This window comes from Ornithodoros turicata, chromosome 3 (genome assembly GCF_037126465.1).
Source record: "Ornithodoros turicata isolate Travis chromosome 3, ASM3712646v1, whole genome shotgun sequence".
NCBI classification, from domain to species: Eukaryota; Metazoa; Arthropoda; class Arachnida; order Ixodida; family Argasidae; genus Ornithodoros; species Ornithodoros turicata.
In genome coordinates this window covers 59,733,577-59,758,511 of record NC_088203.1, presented here as the reverse complement: position 1 = coordinate 59,758,511, position 24,935 = coordinate 59,733,577, and the positions used below count along the sequence as shown (strand labels likewise).

Here is a 24,935-nt window from a genome sequence, read left to right as displayed (position 1 = left end):
CCACAGCGTCTACGTCTATCGCGGCATACACGGACGCCCCGCCCCGCCTTCACGTTGCACGAATTAGAGCGGACGCAAAAATAAAAATAAAAAGAATAAGAAAGAAAGAAAAGCTTTCGCGTGCGTTGTCGGTGAGCGAAGCATGTAGTAGTTACCAAATCACGGCGCCGTATTTGCTCGGGATTAAGCGTTCGTACGTGCTTGTGGCTTCAGAGCTTTGCGTGCATTCAGGTGTTTAATAATGGGACGATTTGTGACCGCTGTCAAACGCTGTGACCGTCAGTGAGCTGTTGCGCGACATCCAGAAAGTAGGATCCAGACTACACTTCTTTGGGAGTCAGGTGAGCGGGAAACGGCTCGACACTTCCTACGTTTGCGTGCACACGTTTCCCGACACCCATTCAGGAAAATTCGATACCGTCCTGAAAGTGAGTTCCATCGCATGGCGCAGAGGACACTCCACGCTCCACGCTCACACCGGCTTCACTACCTGACTGTCTCACCGCCGAACGTCCCCTGGTCTATGCCTGTGCCACCCACCTTCGCACGTCTTCCTGACCTACAGGTCCGCAGAGCTCAGGTTCTCCCTCAAGTCCTCAAGCCCATTTTTATGCTCTCGTCTACGCGAAGTTTTCCACCTCTACCGCCGCTTACACCGACGGCGCATCTCGAAATGGCAAGTCCGCGTGAGCATTTGTCATCCCCGACGAAGGCGTAGTTCAAGGACGTCGCCTTTGGCATTGTACATCATCCACAGTTCGCAATACTTTTCTTTTTGCAGTACATCGTTCCTCCCCCCCCCCCCCACGAAATTGGGTGGTCTTCACTGACTCAGCATCTGCGCTGCAAGCAATTGCACATTCTGGCATACGAGGCTCCTCCGCACCGTTGGTTATGAATGTGTTAACCGCTTACAAACTTGTCTACGAAGCAGGACATCGGCTCGCTCTCCAATGGGTTCCCGCCCATTGCGGTGTCGAAGGCAATGAACTGGCGGACAGCGCCGCCGAAGCAGCTCTTTCGTCTGGGACACGGACGCGTATTGCACTGCCGCGAGGCGATCGGCGGTCCATACTTCGAAGCCTTGTGACTCCTCTGGCTTCCCGCCAACGGACCGCCGACATACTACCCCCCGCCATGCTGAGCAGAGTTGACCCAGCGCTCGCTTTCCGCATGGCAGCACATATCTGTCGTCAAGACGCCGCATTAGTTCATCGAATGCGCCTCGACGTGGCCTTCACAGCACAGTGGCGCTACTGCTTGAGACAAGTTAACTCTCCCCAATGCAGTCACTGCGGTGCTGTTGAAGATCTCGAGCACATTCTTCTCCATTGCCCACACTACCACTCTTCCCGCTCCGTACTCTCCGCCTCCCTCAACGAGCTAGACTCCCGCCCCCTCTCCCTCACAAAATTGCTTGGCCCCTGGCCGCATCCACCTCACCAACGCTCTGCCCTCAAGGCTCTCTTCGCCTTTTTGGAAGCCACAGGACTTCTATCCTCATTGTAACGGGGACCCATTACTTCATTCCCCGCTTCTCCTCCAGCACTGGGGTAGAGTACCGCACCCGGCGATGAAACTCCCCACCCACCATCCTGAAATAAAGTTGTTGTTTTTCGGGATTCAGCAGCACATCCATTGGAGACGTCGAACGGCCCCAGTTTGTCGTATGCTCAGCTGTACTTGCGGCGGAGAGTATGAAACAAAGTAAGTTGAAGCGGCACTTGGAAAAGAATCGAACTTTTTGTAAAAATCGAGATATTTTCCGAGGAAGTTGTCTGAGCTACGAGGTGAGCAAAAGTCTTTTGTGGAGAGGGCATATGTTCCTGCCAAGGCTTTATTGGCATCGTACAAAGTTGCCCACAGGCCGGATCGCCCAGTCGTCAACTCACACTATCGGCAAAGAGCTAATACTCCCGGCTGCCATCGATATTGTATCAACAATAATTGGAGAGGCTGGCGCAGAGAAGCAGAGAAGATCCGCAGTGTTCCCTTGTCGAACAACAGTTTTGCTCGCCGCATCTGTGACATGTCTGAGCCACGAAGGAGAAGGAGACCGAACTCGGCTGAAGAATGACGGCCAAATTCCTCGAATCATTCTTGGCCGCGTCGCGGCGCTCGCCTTCCCTCCGGTACTAGCGTACTAGCTCCGCGAAATCTGCTGGCCGGTCATGCGCGAATACTCTACTACAAAGCGTAAAGGAGCTTCTGTTTAATAAACATGAACACGGTGTCTCTAATAGCGTATTACTATTTTCGGGTCAGCTACAATCTTTTTTTTTTCTGTCGCTTCGTTTTCGTGCCATAGCTGGAAGCTACCCCAAAGGAAGGAAAGGTAGTGCGAAAAGCCACATTTGAAGGGTACAGAGGGAAGGGAATGTTTGAAGCTCTGTATTCGAAAGTCGCCGGACACGACCTTTTCGGAATCTCGCGCTATGTGGGTGTCCCAGAAGCTGGGGCTGAGAAAGTTATCTCTGCGTACGTATCAAGCAAGAAACCTTTGTGTATGTAAGTGCAAGGAGGGGGCGGGACGCTCTGCAGGAGGCCCAAAATGCCGCCGAAAAGAATCCACCGTTTGCGACAAAGTATACCTATGCAGATTTGGCTTAGTATAGCGGTATACGGTTGTGTTGAACATTTAGTGAAATAACCATTGAGCAGATAATTAAAACACACCTTACATATTTCTCGTCACATTGAATGTCCCGAAGATGTTCAAATTAACGAGAATAACATTTTTTTTTTTACTTACTGTATGTGACTGGCTGTTTGAGGCACTTGTAGCCTGCGTCTTTGGTCCCTAGCTCCATGATATACTCCATGGTGTCCGTAAGAGAAGACTTGGAAAGACAGCCAGCTTCCCCCACTGCTTTGTGATAGCAAGCGTTGTAATCTGCTACCATCCTAAGGACAACGCAGGAATTTACAACAACAACAACAAACACAAAAAGAAAAGAAAAAGATACACATTGTTGTTCCATCTAAACTGAATTAATATTTGTTATGGTTTTGCAGGATGTTAGATTCCGAAGTCCAAACTGTAACGTTGTGTGTATCTCTTGTGCTGCACAGAAAGTGACTATTAGACGCAAGTTCGTCGTGGCATAGAAGTAAAGTAGTAATTTTAAAATAGTAAGTAGTAAAGTAGGAATACCGAAGCCTCTTCTGCGGCTGTTTTGCTCTTGCGGCTGTTTGTTATCTTCTGTCTCCGCAGTGTGTGAACCAGCCGGGTGAACACGTAATTGGCAGCTTGATAGCTGAGTGAATGAGCTCATTCGTACGCAGCTCCGCGCAAGAAATATATAAACCTTAACCAATGAATCACACGAAAAAGCAATCAATCGAAATCGAAAAATCGTGAAGTGTGGACGCGTTTTTTTCTGGAATATTTTGCGCTCAAGGTTCCAATCGAGAAAACAGTGAGGTTCCGAAATCGTAAGAAGTAAAATTTAAAAGTTGGAAGTTGGAAAGTTGAAAAAAAAGAAAAAAAAAAGAAGAGCTTTTCGATAGTGCCAGCTGCTTACGCGCCATGCAGTCGGAGGGCCTTCGTGACCCCCGGCAATGCATACGGGGGATCCCAAAATGCCGCCGTTAAGAATCCACCGTTAAACTCACATAATGTTAAAAAATCGTAACGTACCGTTGCGCCCCCCCCCCCACAGCGTGGCGAGTTGTCGTACAACAAAGCTAAACAACCTAACCCCTGAAAGCAAACCTAACCAAATTCTAACAATTCCTGCTGATCTGATGTGGCCGCCATGCTAAGCCTAAAGGTCGCTAAAAACCTTGCTTTTATTCACGACGATGATATCTAACGACGTCAAAATCACGCAATACTGCGAAGTTTGACAGTAATATGTCTTATTCAACACTATCATTTCGCAATTCTCCATATTAAACCTTTAATTTAATTTCATTTAGAATGCTTAGCCAAGCCTTTAAACTGACTACTAAAATGCACCATGCGAAATGATTCATTCGAGAGATGCATAAATCTCGCAGAATTCGATTTTAAAAATAGCGATCGTGCGTAACGGTTTCAATGCTCGCAACTCCGCTGGAGTCGCTTTGACGTCACTACGGTACAGCCCGCTAACTGGTTTGGAGAAACGTCGACGGCTACACAGGGAGAGGTGTACACAGTGTCTCTTCCGGGTGCTTTTCTCAAAACCCACATCTTGTCCTGGTCACACGTCAGAGGAAACGTCCTCTTGAGGTCATGTGGCTTTGCTTAGATGTCGTTCTAGCGCTTGCCGATATATTCCCGTCGGCATAAAACCAAGATATGAACGTATTTTGCCAGCGTAAACTATACGGTGCTTCTTCCGCGACATGGCCAGTAGCGCGCATCGGCTAAGAGTATCATAATGACGGGTCGTCATCGCATCTTTAGAAGTCGTCAACAGTATGAGGCTTCATGTACAAAACTGCGCGTTTTATGCGCGATTATCCGTTACAAATAATTACTGGGGTCGAAAGACGTCCAAAACGGTGCACAGAAACTATTTCGCCGCCGGTCACGTGTGCGTTGACGCTTGCTGTGACGCGTCACCAGGACCTGTCTAGAATGCATTGCGTCCGCCCAGCGTGCTTTCGTCTATGGTCATGGAGCAATACATTGGAGGCCACCCCTGTGGATTGGAGCGCGTTCTCTCTTGTAACCGTAATGACATCACCGGTGACGTTTATCCTTCCTCCTCCTCCTCGTTTCGCCCTGCAGAGCAAGTCGAACGGAAACGGGCGCGCGCCTATGCTCCGGAAGAAAAATGTTGTGTTCCGAGAAATTTTTTGTGTCGGTTGTCAAGCAAAGTCACATACTTTCATAATGCGTCAGAAACGGAAATGTTATGTTTGGCTTTCTGGGCTCGATGGACTCTTAGTGGTGAGATATCGTGGCATCCCCATGCATACGTGCAATAATATTCTTCGTGATCGTCAGTCCTCTTTATAGCCCCATGTTTACCAGTCAGTAGCCATATATACTGATATCTGGAGCTCGTATTTACGAGGTCCTGTGCTCCTCCGTGCAATACCAGGACAGCACTTATAGCGCAAGATACACCGAGATGAAATGGCCCTCCGAGATATGGTAATAAACTACCAAGTACAGATTATAGATATTTCTTGAAAGTTATTTCGCGTTTATGATTGAAGAATCTTTCGACGAAACACGTAGGACACTCCGAAAACGCGTATAACTGGCTCGATGCACTTGAACATCCCGTCTGTGTAACGGAATATTTATTTATTTCCCTCGAAATTCGCTTCTTCGTAACCAGGGTAGAGCAGAGCTTCTCATTTGGGTAGGACTCGCAGCGGCGTGTGCGCTGCCAGTTTTATTTTGGTCTGTCCATAGCAAGATGGGGCAAAGTGGTTACAATTATTGTAATATGCATCGCACAAATTATTCCTAGTTATCGCAAACTGTTAATGGATACTACTATTATTCCTTGTAGCCTTAACAGATACCAGACAGGTTACTCACATGCACCTCCTATCACCGTCACTTCTGAAAGAAGGGATGTCGTCGAATTCCAACCCTTTCTGGAATGTGAAGCCGCATTCAAAATACCGCTTAAAGAGATCATTTTTCCAGCACTTTGTATCGTTGGAAAGGAAGGACTGCTGCGATAGTGTAGCTGAAAGGAAAGCAAAGGGCCATGGGTGACTGGCCATTTCTGGAAACGAAGGGCACCTCCCCTCACGAAAAGTAAGGTGTCCTCAGTTCATCTGCTTTTTCATCTACACCCCAGTACATTCGACACCGAAACCTGGAGCCACTATTGGAAACCCAGAAGCCAATTAGCATTTAGAGAATGACACCGATAAGAAAGGTTCTCTCAGATAGCGAGATTTAAACAAGGCGGAAGTGGTCAACCGCAATCCAGAAAATGTTTCGGTAGCAAAACACGGTTGTGTCTAGACTGACACGCATACTGAGATGCATAAACGGATAATAGCAACTACGCACCAACAGACACGCACACAAATTAGAACATGGAGGATAGACAATGTGGAAGCGACAGTGGCGTTGTTGAATGCACTTTTAACGTGCAATACATTATATGGGTCGGGTTTTTTAGCTCTACAGAGCATACCTTACCATCGTCCAATCAGATTTGTAATTAGTCGAGTTGACCTCGGCTTTCCCTCTTCACGCCACCTAACAAATAACTGTCCCGGGATCAGACTTGTGTCCATCCATTTTGAGTGATACCACGGTCACTCGGACCGTGGTGATACGCACGCAGTGCTTGTGTGTGTTCCGTGAGAAGAGGAATATTTCGCGTGACCGAGATTTTGTTATTCACAAGATGATCCATTCCTCGGTGAGGTGGACACCGACGTGGACCGATTTTATATTGGGGTGCTGAGAATTAGTGTGGAATGGCGAAATGACGTTGGGAAAAGTGCAGAATCAATCTTCAATGATTGAAAACACTGTAGAATAGGAACAGTTCAAGGTGTCGCTGGCGGGTATCGCCCGGGTGGTCGTGATCGCTCCCTACCGGTAGCTTCTTCTCTACCGACACTGTCGGTGGCGCTCAACGGTGGCTCTTAATAGGTCCCTTAGCTTGGATTCGTCGGGACGAATATTTATGAAGTGAAACTTGTGAAACAAGACAACGATAGATATAGCTGCTGTGCTGAACATGCTTCTGATAGAACACGTTACGCATCCACCAGCGAGAGCCAAAGAAAAAGGTAGAAAAATGGAGTGCATGTCAAACGTCAACGGATTAGTTAAAGATACAAAAAAATAAATAAATGAATGAAGATAAACTGTCTCTCTCTCACATACCCTCACATACAGACCCATGTACTGCTTGCGACACGGTTGTTTGAAATCAGCACCCCGTGGTTTATCCCATCTCAAATATCGAGGTATTGCAAGATCATTTATTTCGAGTAACAAACACGTGCATCATATGGTCCACCTTTAAATACAATATTGGAACAACATCTTCGAGGGCAATCAAGGAAATACTGTCTGCAGAAGTACTGACATGCGATTTCAGGCAACCGCGTCGCGAGCAGTACCTATTACATTCCACAGTCTACATTACTGACAGAAGGAAGCAAGCTCATTGTCTCACTGTAGAGGAAGTCTTACCTTGACCCTGAGTGCAAGCAGACGAAGGCTCAGTGATCAAATCTGTGATGTACTTTAAATGGTGCATGATGCGACTTTCTTCGTGGAGGCAGCCAGTATTTTTCATTGATTTTGTCACGCACTTTTCGAGTTTCCCAGTTGTCCTACACGTGGTGCACAAAATATCACTATACGCACCGATAATATGCCCTATTACGCGAATAAGCAGTCTCAAACGTTCTGAAGCAGCAATCAGAATGGTGAAGCATCTCAGGATACACGTATGCCATAGGAGTTCAATCTTCGCGTAACGGTATTCGCCACAAGGAAGCAGTATATGAATGCTTAACCGTACAATAAAAGTGACTCGCTACAGGTAACGGTACACACGCGTCCTAATCCCTCCTATGTGAAGTGAATAAATAAATAAACAGCGCCGACACTACCAGACATTGCTACACAAATGCTTCATACGCGTACATTGGGCTAGGTCGCAGGTCTCGGATGTTACGGTGTGAGATTGCAGCGATGCTTTTTGGTAAAAATTATTCCTGCGGAAGAAGCAATATTAGATGCACTCACTGGCATAAAGCATCAGGGTTGGCTTCGTTCTCAATGAGCTTTCTGCTGACGTGGTAATTCATAGCGCAGATGAAGAAATCATTGAGCATCCTCCTTTCTTGGCACAGGGACTGTTCTTCCATTTCTGTAGGAGCTGCTGAGCAAATGTGTTTGTAATCAACCTCAATCCATGGTATCACGTTGTGAGTGCACTACATGTGCAAACGTGAGCGCGTTAGTCCCCACCGGTAAGTGCGAACTTAGGAAAAGCTTTTTTGCGGTGTGTTTGCTGCGTGCTACTCGAGAGATTTGCAGATTTATTGCCTGTCACGCGAAAGCGCCCTATTACTATGTCAGAAAATTGCAGAAAACGATTGACAGTGGAAGAGATACCGGAGGTAGGAGGTATAGAAGAGCAACCAAGTGGAAACAACAACTCGATCTCATGACTGGAATTAAAGGGGGTGCCACGTTGAGGTATATTATGTGTGTAGTTCTCATCGCACACTTTCACGAGTTTCGTATGTGCACCCAGTTAAGATGCATGTGCCCTCAATGTTATAGAGGGGATAAACTAAGTCAATTTCCACAATTAACCAGTAAGACTGTAATGGAGACATCTGAGGAACGATTCGAAAACGCAAAATGCAGCTATTCTGAGAGATGCCAATATAGTTTGTTCCCTGGAGCAAATTACACTGCCCTAAGAGGTTTTTGGGCTCCATCTGTGTTCTAATCTGCTCTTATCAATAGATGTTGCACACCCCGCAGAAGTCCGTAATAATAGCATCCATTTAAATCCTGCTACAATGGTGCGTGTACCAGATTTACTCTAGGACCAAGTCTGATATCGCGTGTAAAAGATTCCGAACTATCTGAGTGCTCTAGAATAGCAACAACCATACTTACGTCGAACGTCTGAGCAGCCGAATTCTGCAACCAAGGCCTTGTGTATAACTTTGGACCGTCGATGAAGTTCTGTGCCTTCCTTGCAGTTAGACTTTGTGAAACCTTCGTGGTAGCATGCGAGCCAGGTCCTGAGACCCCTATCGGCGAGGCGAAAGTAAAGCATTACTCAGGGAGTAAAACATGACTGAACTGAACTAATGTTGAGCACAGTCAATAGGTATAATATCCCAACGGTCAAAGTTCTCGTGTTTAACATCCAGACTAAATGTGTCAGTACGCGTAATAGTTTTCGGCCATTTCGCTCGGACTATTGGTGCTATGTAAGTAACACAGTGATGCCGATAGTATTCCCTACCAGTCTACATCAACGACGATAAGAATGCGTTTCTGCCCGCATTATTACTAGTAGCCGTTCCACTTTTAAATACCAAAACGGCATGACAGTTGGGCCATTCCAGCCGAAACCAGCAAGGGATGTCGCTCGACCGTCTTAGATAAAGCTGAAAAAAAGAAAAGAAAACGAGTGCATTCCCTTGAGAGGGGGGGGGGGGGGTTAGAATACGAGCTTGTTTCTCCAGGTTTTGTTTTCTTGAACGTTGGGGGCGCCTTGAACACGGCATAGACATGAAAAAGTGTTGTCCGTTCCGCTCCTCCTTCATACAGACGACATTTCTGCATAATGTAAAACCCGCAGACTCGGGAACACGAAGGGTCAGACACAACACGTGTTCCCTAGTGTCGGCGTTTTACATTACGCACCAACTTCACCAGGTCGCTTGCGCCTTAACCATATTTTCGTTGACATCTCGGCGCTTTCTTTGCCTGGTGTTAAGGGGAAGTCTACCTAGCTTTCCGAAGGGCAAAAGGAACGAGAACAAATCTGGTGAAATAGTGAAAGCTCAGGAACGAAGCGCGTTTTGTGCCAAGTTTACGAGAAATTTTCGGCAAGTTAGCGTTCCGCGTCAGCCCGAGAAAATTCATGCTCGTAAACTAGTGTATGGAAATTAGCTTCACGTAAAAATATGTTGCTGATGGGTATTCATTGCTATTGTGCTGTATTCATTGTCTAACTAAGCAATCGAGAATATCGACGACTATTCGTAAAAAATGACACTTTTGCGATAGTGTTTTCACATACCTGAGGTCGTCTATAAAGTGAAAGAAATCGTGCCATTTGTAGAACAGTTCCTGTCCTATAACATATCGAAAATATACCGGTGTAGTTTTTGTTAAACGAGAAAAGAAAATTTCGTCTCGCTACTCCGCGGCAGCTCACTCGTTAGTTGAGGTTGATTAGGAAGTAATAATAATAATACTTTATTTTGAACGGTGCCCATCAACAACCGTGAGGTCTACCGGATGGTGCACCAATAAGATCAATCAATGGCAGTTGAAACATGGAAGAAGCAATACAAAAAGCAAAACAAAACATCAAGAATACAAAGCAAACATCGGGAAAGTGTAGGAATGTGAAAGAAGTCAAAAGTGTTAATGTGATTGCGCATTAATGTTAGGAAGGGATGATGTAAAAGAGGAATAAGATGAAAAAAAAAGTTAATGGCATGGTTATGGCTAAGTGCGTTCATATGGCGGAATAAACGAGGTATGCGAGTTATTTGCAATATTAACATAGAAAACAGCATGTGATCTCAGATTGCGTAAGGGAAGATGAATGACAAGTCAGAGCAGTCAATGATACCGTGTATAAGCTTGTAGAGGAAATGACCATCGCGTAATGTTCTGCGGTGGGATAAGGTGGGTAGGTTAAGTTTATGAAGAATGTGATCATAGTTATAGTACATTGTTTCACCAAAGTAACGAGCACGTAGTATAGATATGAACCGTCGCTGGACTTTTTCGATATGGGATGAAAACGTTTTGTTGAGACAGTTCCACACAACTGAAGAAAACTCAAGAATAGGAACAACAGTTGAAAAAAAAAATAGCAGAAAGAAGCACAAGGTTCGTTCGAAGTTCTTAGTGAGTCTTGAGATAACACCAAGTTTAGACAATGATTGGTTAGTCATGTGCGTGATGTGCGTTAGAAAAAAAAGGTTGCTGTCTAAGAAAACGCCCAAATCTCTTATCCTAGAGACACGACTAATAATGGCAGAAGCCAGAGGTAGGTAAGTTTCAACATATTCTGCGTGAAGAATAAATGAGGGTGATGTCATTTTGCAAGTGTAAACAGTCATCGACATTCTTTGGAACAGTACAACTTGATGTCATCGGCGTATTGAAAAATATTACTGTGTTGCACACAAGTGGAAAGATCGTTTACGAAGATGTTGAACAGGAGTGGCCCGAGGATAGAACCTTTGGGTAGACCGGAAATCATCCTGCAAGAACGGGACATTTGCATAGGTCGGTCGAGAACCATACATGGATAATTTATCGATGAGCAGTTGATGGCTGACATAATCGAAATCGAATGACACATCAAAATAAACGGAATCTACTTGCTTTCGCTTGCCAGTGTGTTCTGCTAGAAAATTCATGTAAGTAACAAGGTTAGACTCTACAGATGTGCCAGATAAAAAAGCCATATGTTGCATAGTAGACAGCAAATGTCTACCAACCAGTTCTTTATCACTACTGTGAAGAGGATGCACAGTTCAAGACATGTGCAGTGATTGACTTGTTTTATGGTTCCCCACTGCTATCTGCTGGTAATGATTGGGTCTCTCGTCTTCGGCATCTGTGCACCAGCGCCCTCTGGGTACCGTTAAAAGAACACTTCCAGCGTGACATCTTCAGTGGGCCTTTAGGCAGCAGCGCGAGCATGCCTCTCATGAAATTCTACGTTATCTTGCAGGTAAATGCTCATTCCCTAAATGCCCTATGGGTAAGGGGACGCAGCAGGCAGGCGATCCCATACTGGATGAGAATTTATAGGATATATTACAAAAGCTCCTGCAAGGACGAAAAGAAATGTCCTCGTCCCTTCGTGACCTGAATGCAAATCGAAAATCGAATTCATGCAAAGCTAGACAGATTCGATAATAGGTTAAAAGAATTAGAAACATTTGCCGCATGCTCTAAGGGTATTGTTTGGGACGTCCAGAGGTGCAGTGATATGGTACACGACTTTAGGAAAAGTATATTCGCTTTAGACCGGACAGTCGATAATCTGGATAATAGACAGCGTAGAAATAATATTTTGTTGTTTGGCCTTGAGGAGTCTAAAGATGAGTCGTCATCTTCGCTGACCGAGTCTGTAATTCAGCTGTTCAGTAGCAAACTTGGTCTGACCCATCGTGGTATTGAACGGTGCCACCGTCTTGGTAATGTTAAAAGTGGCAGTATACGATATATCATTATGAAGATCGCTGACTTCCGTAAGAAGATCGAGATATTGCGCAATTCCCACAAATGCAGAAAGGCAATACGTTACAGATAAAATATTTCTCGAAACGTGTTCGTGATGTTCGGGGCAAGATGTGGCTTAGAGCAGAGGAAGATAGGCAAAGAGGAGATCGGGTTAAGCTGAGATATGACCGCCTTTATGTCAACAATAACTGTTTCATGTGGGACGACAACAACGAGCGTGTCTTATTCCACACCATGCGTAATGAAATTTCAAGCTCTTCCTCGCGTGATTGACACATTGGTGTGGATTCTTTGTCACTGTTGAATGTAAATGCCAGAAGCATTGCAAAAAAAGGGTTAGAATTGCAGCATCTAGTTTTTTCGCATGCTCCAGATATAATAGCAATTACTGAAACCTTGTTGACGAATGCAGTACTTGATATCGAATTTGTTCTCAATGGTTTTTCCTGTTTCCGATCTGACAGAGAAACACGTGGAGGTGGAACTGCCTTGTTGATTAAAGATACGTTGGAAGTTTTTTGCCGCCTTTAGATTCCGTCGAATCTGTCTGGTGCAAGGTGCGCACAAAAGAGTACTGCCTTGTCATTGCTTGTATCTATCGCCCCCAATTTCGCCCCCTGACGTGTTTTCGTCAATTACTGAATATATTCATCTTAACCATTTGTCTCGTTGCGTGTGTGTCTAGTGCGTGTCAATCTTAGTTCCCTGAGTTAAGTTCCTTTAGTGTAGTTCCCTGAGTTAAGAGAAGGGTGACCCAAGTTCTGGATTTCACACGGCGATCACAGATGAGCGTTCTTTTGCCTTAGATAATTTTGTAACACTGAGCACTACATCTGATATCAACACCTTATACGAGGGCTTGGATGCCAGCAGCGTAGAAATCCTTACCGGCGCGTAGCAGCCACGATCCGACCGCATTCTTGACCTCGTCGTCGCAGGTGAAGTGGCGGCCCCCAAGGAATGCCTTCAGTGGCCCGAAGAGATGGAAATCGCTGGGGGCGACGTCTGGACTGTAAGGGGAATGTGGCAGCAACTCCCAGCAAAGTTCATGCAAGGTGCGTGTCGTTAGATGCGCGGTATGCGGGCGTGCATTGTCCTGTAGGAGGAGGACTCCTTTGGTGATGAGGCCTGGCCGCTTTTGCTTCAGCGGCGCCTTATGCACATCCCTGAGAACCTGGCAGTAATATGCACTATTGCTGGTGGTACCACTGGGCAGGAAATCAACAGGAACAACGTCAGCCGTGTCCCAGAAAACCGTGGCCAAGACCTTACCCGCAGACGAGGTGCTTCGAAACTCCTTGGGAGCTGACGAGCCCGGATGCTTCCACTGTTTTTGATGCGCGTTTAGACTCAGGAGTGAAATGGTGCACCCGGGTTTCATCGCACGTGATGATCCGATCAAGGAACGGTTGTCCTTCAGTGTCGAAACGGTACCTTAGCTCTTGGGAGATTTCCAGTCTTCTCTGCCTGCCAAACACGGAAAGCTGCCTCGGGGCCCAACGGGCACTAACTTTCCGAAACTGGAGGTGTTCATGAACAATAGTGTTCAACGTTCCCACAGAAACGTCAGTCTGTCGAGCCAGTTCGAGATATGGTATCCGTCGGTCCTTGAGGATCAGGCGCTCCACAAGTTGGATGTTCTCAGGAACTCTGTCCGTCCAGGAACGTCCTGGCCGGGATCGTCCTGCACTGATGTACGGCCGTCTCGGAACCGTTTGCACCACTCAAACGCCTTGCTGCAGCTAAGTGTATCGTGGCCATACTGAGCCTGAAGTCTTCTCTGAATTTCAGATGACTTTACGCTTTCATTCACGAGAAACTTTATGACAATTCGCTGTTCGATGTGCGCGCTCACCTCGTTGTCGGCCATCTTGTCCAGCATGTGTCTTCTGTTTTGCACAAATTCTGGACCACCACGTGGTGAACGCAGAGGCCTGTCGCGTGTAAAAATGAAGAAAAAGAAGTAGCGCGAGCCATTTGTACACTCAGGAGACAGAAAGTCCCGGTTTGACTTGAACACACCTCGTATGAGGCATTTCAGAAGATTGTCGCTTCTTGCATCTCTCGTTTTGTCCCAGTAAAGTTCAAAAAGCATATTACTGGAAAACCTTGGATAACACGAGAGATCTTGCCTCTTGGACGTCGCCTCGGGAGGTTAAGGCAATCGCGTATTAGAGGTTCGCTGAATTATTCACATGACCTGTTTATTTCCTTAGTGCAGGAGCTTAAAAGTAAAATGCAAGCTGCTAAACATTTTTACTTCTCTGTCCAATTTTTTGCGATCTAATCCGAGGAAGTTCTGGTACTCAATTATTCTCAAGGAGCAATCACCTAAATCATTCATAGTAGGTGACATGTTCAGATGATTACGAAATTGCTAATCACTTCAATGAATACCTCATTTTTTTATTGCGTGTTAGCGCCGCGAAGCAACTGTGGCTATGAGCGGCGTGCAGATGTGGACAGATGGAGAGAGGACAGCAGGAAGGAGTGGGGGGACAGGGGGATTAGTATGCGTCCTGGGCCGACTACAGGGGGAACTGTGCCGACATTCGTCTGGAAAGTCTTCGGAAAACCCAGGAAAACCTCAGACAGCACAGCCGGCGGTAGGATTCGAACCCCCCACCTCCCAGTCTTCAGCACTACCTTGGTTACCACCAACGAGCTGACGCCTTAGCCCACTCGGCCATGCCGCTGGTAATGAATATCTCTTTTTTATCTCGTTTATCTCGTCGAATATCTCGTTTTTAACCGAGGGAATGGTTTTGCGAATGAACCTCACTTCTTAGAGGAGTCGACGATCCCTGAGATTAGCATACATTACTTTCTAGGCTTCTGGCATTTGCAATCAGTTATTGAAAGTAGATTGTAAGAAAAGTAGTGGCCCCGACACAATTCTGAATACATTCTTAGTGAGATATGCTGAATGGGTTTCTAAATATTTACACATGATATTTACAAAGTCCCTTTGTACTAACATTTGGTACCAAGTACCTAACATTTGGAAGAAGGCTTCTGTTATCCCTGTTTTAAGAGTGGTGTAACCAACTATTTACAAATTACCGTCCGATATCGTTGACTGATTGTACTTGCACATACTGTGCAACCATATTACTAGCTTTCTTGAATCGCACTCTTCTCTCAGTCTCCATGGTTTTCGTAGAGGTTACTCCGCAGTCACTCAGCTCATCGAATTTGTTCATAGCTTACCTTCTGGAATTAATGCTAATAGTCAAACTGATGTTGTGTTTATAGATGTTCGTAAAGCGTTCGATCGAGTCTGTCACCTTAAGCTAATGTATGAATTAAGACGCTTGATTAACAACGATGTTAGCGCTGCGTAGATTGAAGATTACCTGTTTGGCCGCACGCAAAATGTCTTGTACAATGGTTGTATGTCTAATGAAACGCTTGTTCTTTCTGGAGTACTTCCAAGGATCCGTTCAGGGGCCACTGCTTTTCTCTTTATTCGTCAACGATATTGTAAAGGGGGTACCAGCAAAGATGAGATTATACGCTGATGACTGCGTCGTTTATGCAACGGTTAATTCTTGCAGCGATCAGATCCTTTTTCAAGAATCTCTTAATAAAATTGTAAGGTGGTGTGATCAATGGGGCATGTCCATTAATTTCAGTAAATGAGCAACTATGAGTTTCACTTGCCGCAGGTCGCCATTGTTATACGAGTACAAAATCGACGGGGCACTGATAAGCAGAGTAAACTGCTACAAATATTTAGGGGTTACATTGAATGCTAAGATTCCTTGGTCCGAGTACATAGATGTTGTTTGTTCTCAGGCAATGAAGAAACTTGGACATCTGAGAAGATCACTCAAGTCCGCAAACAATGAAACTAAACTGCTTGCATATAAGACAATTATTCGTCCCGTTCTAGAATACGAATGTGAAGTGTGGGGACCCTATCGTAGATCTGACATTGTAAAACTGGAATATGTTCAGAAGAAGGCCGTGCGCTTTATCTTATCTAGGTATTATCCCATGTTCTCACCCAGTGCTGCGCTCACGGGGCTTCCAATCGAGACTTGATTCCGTGCGATTCGTATAAGGACATTTCACGCTATTGTAAATCAGAACGTAAGAATTTCGACTGATCATTATCTCACCTTGCGCAGTGCGCATGTGTGTTGAATATCCTTCCAATTTTCCTAGAGAGTTGATTGCGTTAACTTTAGCTTTTTTACAAGATGTGTTGACGATTGGAATGCTCTTGAAGGTTCTGCTCGCGAGCTACCTCCTAACCAGTTCTTTGAGGCACTCCTTCACAGAGTGCTCACACTTGCTGCTTCGCATCAGCTTCGTCGTCGTACCTGATTGTTTTCATATTTCTAAAGTCATCTGAGAAGTTAAAAAAAGATCACACAATTTCATGATTTCAAGAACAGACTTCCTGCTATAGCATATTCAAAATCTGCTGGTGTATTTTTTCTTGAAGCGGGAGAAAAATCGTCGGCGCATTTCATTGCGTCCCGCCCTGTGAGGTACCATTATCATAATCTTTCCTCCAATGTTTCTCCGGATCATACTGCGCCAGCTGATCATAACTACTTGCTCAAAGGGGGGGGGGGTAACGTTGGGTAGACGAGCGGTCTGCCTGCGTATGCTGGCGGCATGTTTGCTCAGAGCGCGTCAGAACGCGACGTAAGTCTTTTGAAAACATACATTATGGTCTCGCGCTCCTTTCTACCACGGCAGAAAGCAAAAAAAAAAGAAAAGAAAGAAAGAAAGGGAAAACGATATGGCTGTACGCGCTTTGTCTTTCCGTCACTGGAAATAGACGTTTCCTTTGCGTATACCTGGTTAGAAGACATGGGGTCAAAGTAATAGTACCCCCTGGTGCCCTGGAGGGAGCATGCCTCACTGTGCTTCATGTTCAGTAATTTCTTTTACAACCATATGACCTCGGCGGAGAGCCACAACGCATGTACTCTTCGAGCTTTCTTTCATCCAAAGAAACGGCTCCGCAGGTGTCAGAATATCTGCACTCAATAGGGGACCGTGTAAGCTAGCCCCATAGCTGGCAATCTTTTAAAACGTACTGCCAAAGGCGTCATATTGGCATTTACCACAGGATGAGGCAAAAAGTGCTACGTAGCAATTATGCCAACGTCATGATTGTGGAATCAAAGGTTAGCAATTGTATTTTCTGACTGTCTATAATAACGCAGCGTCTTGCGGTAAGTAATACATTTGTGGAAAGCGAACATGGCGGTCAGGCGAAGGCGGTCATAGGCCACGCGAAGAACTGACTTTAATCGGGCCGAAGAGAAAGTGGCGTGGCACGAGGTTGCGTGCCAAAACATCTTCGCGCCCCGTCCCGTGCTGGCCGCTACAGCTGCCCCCTTCCTCAGATGGAGGATAGGTTAAATGCTCCAGGTGATGTGAAGAGGCGGACGTAGTGGAGAGTACGGGAAAACAGGAGCAACTTGAGGAACTTGTTCCAGGTAAGCGGGCTTCAGGCGGTCTGAGCTGATGGACTCTTCCTTGTTGTTAAGGAGGACCTTGAAATCCGAGGGCTCTTTGTGGAGTACGGGAAAGGGACCGGCGTGCGGGTCCTGCAACGCGCCGTTGCGCGTTCGTACGGCGAAAAATGTGAGTGGCATTGGGGAGCTCCTTTGGCATGTAAGAGGGATGGGTGGAGGCGCCACGAGATGGAAGGGGTCGTAGCTGCGAGAGGGTATCTTTGAGGTTGGGTGAGAAATTCCCGAGGGGCGTGGCGAAGGGTACACGAGGAAAGACGAGAGTAGCAGGCCGTGTACGGGGAGGCTGGACTTGTAGGCATGGTTGGCGGGGGAACAGTTCAAATCGGCTTTAATGACACAACGGATTCCGAGGAGGATGAGCGGAAGACGGTCAAACCAGTGGGCGGGGCCTTGGTATATGCCATGACGGCAAAATTGAGATGGCGATGTAATCTCTGAACTATGCCGTTAACGATGGGATGATACGCGGTAGTGCGGAAACGAGTGAGGCTCAGGATCTTGGGGGGTCCGGAAAACAAGGACTGAAATTTTAGCGTCCGCGGTCGGTGATGATTTGAGCTGGAACTCCGAAACGGGCAGGTTGCCAGGAAGGTGGACTCCGAAACGGTGTCTGTAGTGATGTCAGCCATTAGCACCGCTTCAGGCCAGCGAGTATACCGGTCAATGCATGTGGTGATATACCGGTAGCCGCGGGATTGTGGTAGCGGACCGATGATGTCGAGATGTACTTTTTCGAACCGGTGACTAGGACTAAGGTAGAATCTCCGCGAGCGTGCGGCGGCGATGCTAGGGTGTGGCGGCTTACTGACTCGCTGGCAGGCAGGCTTTTGTCCACTGTCGGATGTCGTGGCGCATTCAGGGCCAAACATAGCGAGTGGCGATGAAACGTTGTGTGGCGCGAACACCGTGTGAGAGAGAATGTCAGTGGTAAACACCGTGCGGCGGAGCGGAGCCGGGAAGAAAGGACGAGGCGAGCCAATCGAGACATCGCAGATGATCGAAGTGCTCGATGCAGGAAGGACAGTATCCTCAAGTACCAGCGCGGTGGTAGGACAATGCCGAAGGGCACGTAACTCGTCATCTTGCTGTTGAAGACGAGCTCTGATATCGGCATCGATGGTGATGTCTGGATGTAGGGCGGTAGTACAGCTGAGGGCGTCAGCTGGTTGGTTAAGCTAGCCCTTCACGTAGAGCACATCTGTTGTGAACTCGGCCAGAAATGACAGATGCCGTATTTCGCGGGGAGAGTACTTCGCTAGCCGACGTGAATGCGGTGGCGAGAGGTCAATGGTCCGTTGAATCGTGAAGTTGCGGCCTTCGAGGAATATCGAAAGTGTTGACGGACTTGAAAGTGGCTAGAAGTTCCTTCCCGAAAGTGCTATAGGCTGATTCACATGGCGACAGCTTGTGTGAGAAGGAAGCAGTCGGCTTGAGGGTGCTGTTGTGTTTCTGGTGGAGCGTGTCTCCTGCAGCGCCGTCGGAAGCGTCCACCATCAGGCAGGTGGAGGCGTCATGCTGAGGGTGCACTCAAAACACTCACTTCTAATAGAGGTAAAAAATGTATATGCGTTTCACCTCTAAAGTAAAGAGTATATAGGATAACATCCAACTAGCGTCACCGACAGGGGCGAATTTAAGGGTCTGTCATGGGGGGCGGGAGGCGGTCTTAAAGAAATTTCATGCTTTGCGGCACAGCATCATCCAGGAGATAGGGTTTTTACATAGGGAACACAGCCGTATGGGGTGGAGCGGTCGCCCCCGTCCCCTCCTTAAATCCGCCCCTGGTCACCGAGCATTGGCACATTGGCATTGCACAACATTGAGAACACCATTGACACATTGCACCTTCGCGCCCGGTCTAGTGCTGGCCGCTACACATTTTTCGAGCATTGCTCAATAAGTGTTGAATTCTGCATGCTTGACTTCTCAACATAATACCTGACGTGCAGCCACGGAGCTTCGAAGCGCGAACCTCCTAAGCGGACGTCGTGACGTATGCTACTCCCCTCACGTGACCGTTGACGTACAGCGGCGCAGCTCAAACGTGTATAAGGGGCGCGTGAGCTGCGAAGAAAAAACAAAACTAACAAGGCACGGAACCTCCAATACGTCACGCGCGAATGGTGTCGGCCGTCTGCGGCTGCTTTCTCTGTCTGCTTTTTTGTACGTTCATTTGCACAGCTATAATGCATCTCAGTGCGAAAATATTTTGGATTGTGACTCTTGGTGGACAGCTTGGCAGATGAGGCAGGATTTCAAGTGACGATAAATGTCACCTCATTGCTCCGTTAAAGGGCAATAATGTTACCTTACAGACGGGATCTGAATGCGCTGATGATTTTTTTGTCGCTTAAGAAAAGCAAAAATCTACACATGTAGACTCCAAATTTCATGGGAGAGTGTGTCTTCCACAAAGGCACATTTTTTTACTTCCTAGACGACGTTATCTATCGAATGAGGTGCAGCTGAGTATGGCACGAATTTTTTTCCTCGCGTAAGAACAAATACACATGTACATTTTCAAACCGGAAAAGGAGAGGGTCACAAAAGCATCACGTTTTCCTCCCTAAACGACCTCAACTAACGAGTGAGCTGCAGCAGAGTATGGTGACGAAAAAAAGAAAAAGCCGTTTAACAGAAAGATTTCTTTCACTTCCTAGACGACCTCGCTATGTGAAAACACTATCTGAAAAGTGACATTTTTTACGAATGGCTGATGTTCTCGAATCGCCTAGTTAAACCATGAACACAGATCATCTTCATATTTCTACTCAAAGCTATTCTCCATACAGTACTTTGAGCATAAACAACCTCGGGCACTTGTGAGAACGCTAACTCGCCGACAATTAATCATAAACTTTGCCTAAAACGCGCTCCGTTCTTGAGCTCTCACCACGTCACTAGATTTGTTTTCCTTTCGTATTCCCTTCGGTAAGCTAGATCGACCCTTCCCCTCTAACACCAGGCAAAGAAAGCGATGAAATGTCGTCTGTGTCTGTCAGAAGGACCCGCGGAACGAACAAGCACTGTTTCATGTTTGATCCAAGCTCGAGACGCCAGCAATGTTCAAGAAAACAAAGCATTGAGGGAACAAAAAAAAAAAAAAAAACCCATATCCTACAAACACAACCCTACGGGAATGCATACAACTTTTTTCACCGAAATCTCAAGGTCGAGCTACACCGCTCGCCGGTTTCCGTTGGAACAGCCCACTTAAGGGAATACTTTTTCCCTTGAAAACGCAGGAACACGTTACGCTATATAAATATATACGCGAGTTTTACTATGTAAACTACTATTACTAAGTACTATGTAAACTACTATTACTAAATATATACGCGAGTTTTACTATGTATCGTTGGTAACGTCACGTCAAGATACCGTACCTACCGGAACCAATGATAGCGAGCGTGACTCAGAATCTTATCTATTGATTGGTTGCGGTATAGACGCGGTAGGCTACCGGGCTGCCGGTAGCGGTATCCTAAAACTCTCCATTCTATGCAGATTCAGAATAGGGCACCAATGCACTTTGAGGCTACAAATATATGATCGAAGGGTCGTCAATGCACATGCCCAGCGCCCAAAATGTATTATGCGCAAAGGCGACTCGTTATTTCTTTTGGACCCCAAAGCCCATGGGTCTAAAACAGCCTACGTGACTGTGTGCAATTACCTTCAGCAACGCGATTGTTTTTGAATAATGTGATTTTACGAAAGCTGTGTTCAAAATGTCCTCAAGCTCAAGCTCGTTCCTCTACTATAGCGTACTATCACCGGTATCATTTTCCTTGTGTCTACCTCTGCTAAATATATTGCGTAACATGTTGATTTAAAAATAGGCTGCATCCTTTTTTGACGAGTGTTCTACTACCTGGGGGTGCGTAACACATTACCATTTGAACATAAAAGTAGGATGCAAGCGAGCTGGTGATAATCTGGAGATATTGACATTCCAAGAGACATGAAGAAGACATGACAGAAGGCAACGCAAGACGCAACTCGTCCTGTTGCTTCTTGTTCGTCGCTGCCTTCCCTCAATCTCAAGGAGTGATCGATCATCATCTCCAGACTACCATTTCTCTCACGCAGAATATAACAAGCGTCGAGTATACAGAAGCAGACAAACATGTCGATCCCTCATGCCATAGAACTGAAAGCAATCGTCAACGAAGGCAAAGCCTACAAGCAGGCCAAAATGTCCCGTGCGAAACAGTAAGAGCACATTCTACGATACCAACTAAAGTTCAGTAACCTCCACAGAACTGCTTCACCCACGTTGCTTCACATCATACTAAAAAGAAAAACTCTGCAAGAAACACTTTTTCCGGTGAAATGGCCATGGAGACATTTTGTTGTGTTTCCAGTATCTTCTGTGTTCCTACTCCGCACGACAGAACATACCGTTTACCTGCTGTGAAAGACAGCTAATGAAATGCAGGATGTCTTCTATTTTTATAGAGATTTTTCATAAAAACTATAAACATCCTGTTTTCACTTCTATCGAACGTTTCTATCTATCGAACGGACTTTTGTTCTGAAAACGGTAACGGTATAAGGTGACCGAAGGGACCAGATGTTCTCATTGGGACGGCCTTGTAGCTTTTATAACTAAAAAGTTAATGAACGATTTTTATGTAGTTAGTCATTCAACGGTTGAGCAACAGATGGCCAAGAACGTCCACCGGCTCAGAGATGATAGAAGCGAAAACAGGATGTCTATAGCCCTTATATTTTTTATGATAAATCTGTATAAAAACAGGCACCCTGTATATCATTAACGCGTATACAGTAACAATACATCTGCTTGTGCAACCAAAAACAGTCCCGGAATTCAGATTGATCCCTATCCCATAACGCCATGCGTTTCGCAAAACATTTTACAAGTACGTTGAAAAGACGCCCGTAAAAAAGGTCCTGAGACACTAAGAGAATTAAAAAATTTTTGATTGCTTGTGAGAGTAGTCGAAATCGAGGAGCACCGCAAGACATTTCTGTAGGCTTTTTGTCAGTCAGTGCTTCGTCTGTTTTTTTTGTCTGTCCGTGTCCCCTGCACTGGGGTTTTATCGCTTTTAGACATGTCTGGGGGGGGGGGGGCTGAATGGCCACAAAGTTCAAGAAAAAATAAGTTGTTTTCCGGTGTCACGCTTTTATTTTCCGCGGCATGTTCCACATTTTCCATTTCAAGCTGTAACGGGAATGAGTACCCCGCTGCCCGAATTTGTAGCCGAAATAGAAATACTTTTTTCGCCAACAATATAGAATGAAGTAGCAGATACGGCAGCTGTGCTCTAGTAGGTCTGCAAGTAGTAGCGCAGTTAGGTAAAACACTGCTAATAATAGAGATACTCCGAGCACCTACATGCAGATGCCCATGTCCTCGTGTTCTTGTTTGATATTGACTTCTCCTGCACCTGAGGGGGCGGCCATTCTGCTTTGCTCTGAAAGCTCACTTCCCTGCTGAGGCTGCGCATGGAGCACGTGAACCGGAACACTGTCCAGGAACTGCTTTCCACAAGTGAGATACGTCTCGGTGGCCGTCGCTTGATTGCACAATTTGTCCCCTATGCAAAGAACGACAGACGAGTCATACGTGGTGACAAACAGTGAACTAGGAGTGCCAGTTTCATTGCAAGTGGCGACCTTCGAATTCATGAGGAACACCAAGGCTATACCATCGGGACGCGGCACGCGAGCTAGTGTATGTATTATCTGTACTAAGTATTAGTTCCTGATACAATTCAATTAGAAAATAGCCAAGTCATACGTAATCGTCTATTGGACATTCTGTATCCACAGTCTTCCTCTGTATGATTCCTCGATGGTAAGAGAGCTTTAGCTTTAAACCCGAAATTGTATGAAGTAAACAATAAGTGTGTTGCGACGATGACGCGCCTGGTATAGCCGTAGAATGTACGCCGGGATATTGCGGCGGAGTGCGACAGAAAAGGAAATATCACTATCGCGTTTTCTTTGGAGACCACGAAAGAGACATTTCAATAATTCAAAAGTAACGCGAGGAAATAAGTATGGGAAATAACAGAGGAAACAGAACAAATCGGTATTACAGCTCTCCATCTGCAAAGATTATTGCGAACATTATGCACACGAGCGACTCTGGGCGATGGCTTAGATCCCTGCCTAAACTCCGATACCAAGCGATGCAAGGGTAATGTTTGTGTCACTGCCCTCGAGGCCAATAAATGTTGTGTATCAAGAAGAAAGTTCTGTGTAGGGACCCATTGTCGCATTTTCTTACCGGGCGAACAGGCTGCATAGGAATGGTACACAAAAACTAACGTTAGGAAGGTGCTTTGCCGGAAGCTCATAATAATAGAGAGTTTTAGTGCATCGTACGCTATAGCCTTTCCGTACGTAAGAGATACCGTGGTGGTTCTGCGGAATCCGCGAAGTTCTAGTTTTTTTGTGCGTGCGCAGAACCAATAACGCTATCCCTTACGAACGCAAAGGCGATAGCGGACGATGCGCTAAAACTCACTAATAGCGAGTTTTAGTATATCGTACGCTATCGCCTTTGCGTACGGAAGGGATAGCGTTGGTGTTGGTTCTTACTGCGCGAAGCTCTCTTTCAGTTGTGGATGTGCGCAGAACCATCAACGCTATTCCTTCAGTACGCAAAGTCGATAGGGCACGATGCACTAAAACTCTCTATTATCACCTCTTACGAAGCGCTCACCAAAGGGCAAGGACAAGAGGTAACAACTATAGACATTAAGTAGAGATGGGACGAATCCAGAATTTTCTGAATCCGAATCCGAATGCAAATCCAAGGAAGGTTCTGCGAATCCACGAATCTTAGGAATCTCGAATCTTTCCAATGCTTTCTTTAACAAAAGTTTGAAAAGCAAAAAAAAAAAAAAAAAAAAAGCAGATTATGATACATTTGTTTAAGGAAAAACAAATTAAATAATAGTTCTGTTGCGGGAGAAAATATACCCATATAATTCTTAAACGTAGTTTGTTTAACATATTGTTCATCGACTACAAGAAATACATAAATTCTCGAGTCTGAAATTATTTCCATAAAACTAAGCAATAATCGAAAGCAAAACCATATTACTTTTAAACATGTAATGTAACAGTTCCCACCTGAACTCTTTCAGTCCAGAGCAATGTAAACAAAGAAACAAGAAAATACCCGTCGGTCAGTGAGGCTTTCGCGGACTCCGGAGGCGCAGTTTTGAAAAAGAAACAAACACGCGAAGTTGGTGGATTCGAAAGATTCGATTCGCCGTTTAGGGCACTGGGATCCCCGAATCTCGAATCCCTGCCTATAGGATTCGTGGATTCGGTTGGCACATCCCTAATGTTAAGGCAGGGAAAAAAATAAAATAAAACGTAAATATTCAGAAAAAAAAGTTCTTTTTCGTTTGTTTCAGCCACTCAAAGATTGCAAAAGTAAATAAATAAAAAAATACAGATGGCGTTTTTGTGCACCAGCATATTGTGAGGCGCCCGAGTTTCATCACATTCAGCCTACAAAGTACTTCAATTAGCAACGGCGAAAGATCGGGATCGTC

General features: G+C 45.8%; 1 protein-coding gene across 3 annotated transcripts in view; it reads right to left on the bottom strand.

The window, feature by feature from the left end:
* Positions 1-24,935, bottom strand: part of LOC135388513 (uncharacterized) — a 148,676-nt gene that overhangs the window by 76,428 nt on the left and 47,313 nt on the right. For 2 of the 3 annotated variants that reach the window (XM_064618094.1, XM_064618095.1), the window contains exons 7-12: positions 22,757-22,958; positions 8,564-8,700; positions 7,676-7,811; positions 7,115-7,257; positions 5,486-5,639; positions 2,753-2,904 (exon numbers count right to left, since the gene is read on the bottom strand). In XM_064618094.1, coding sequence (XP_064474164.1) covers positions 2,753-2,904; positions 5,486-5,639; positions 7,115-7,257; positions 7,676-7,811; positions 8,564-8,700; positions 22,757-22,958 — 924 coding nt within the window. The remainder of the gene's footprint in view (positions 1-2,752; positions 2,905-5,485; positions 5,640-7,114; positions 7,258-7,675; positions 7,812-8,563; positions 8,701-22,756; positions 22,959-24,935) is intronic. The other variant, XM_064618096.1, reaches the window with a different exon arrangement.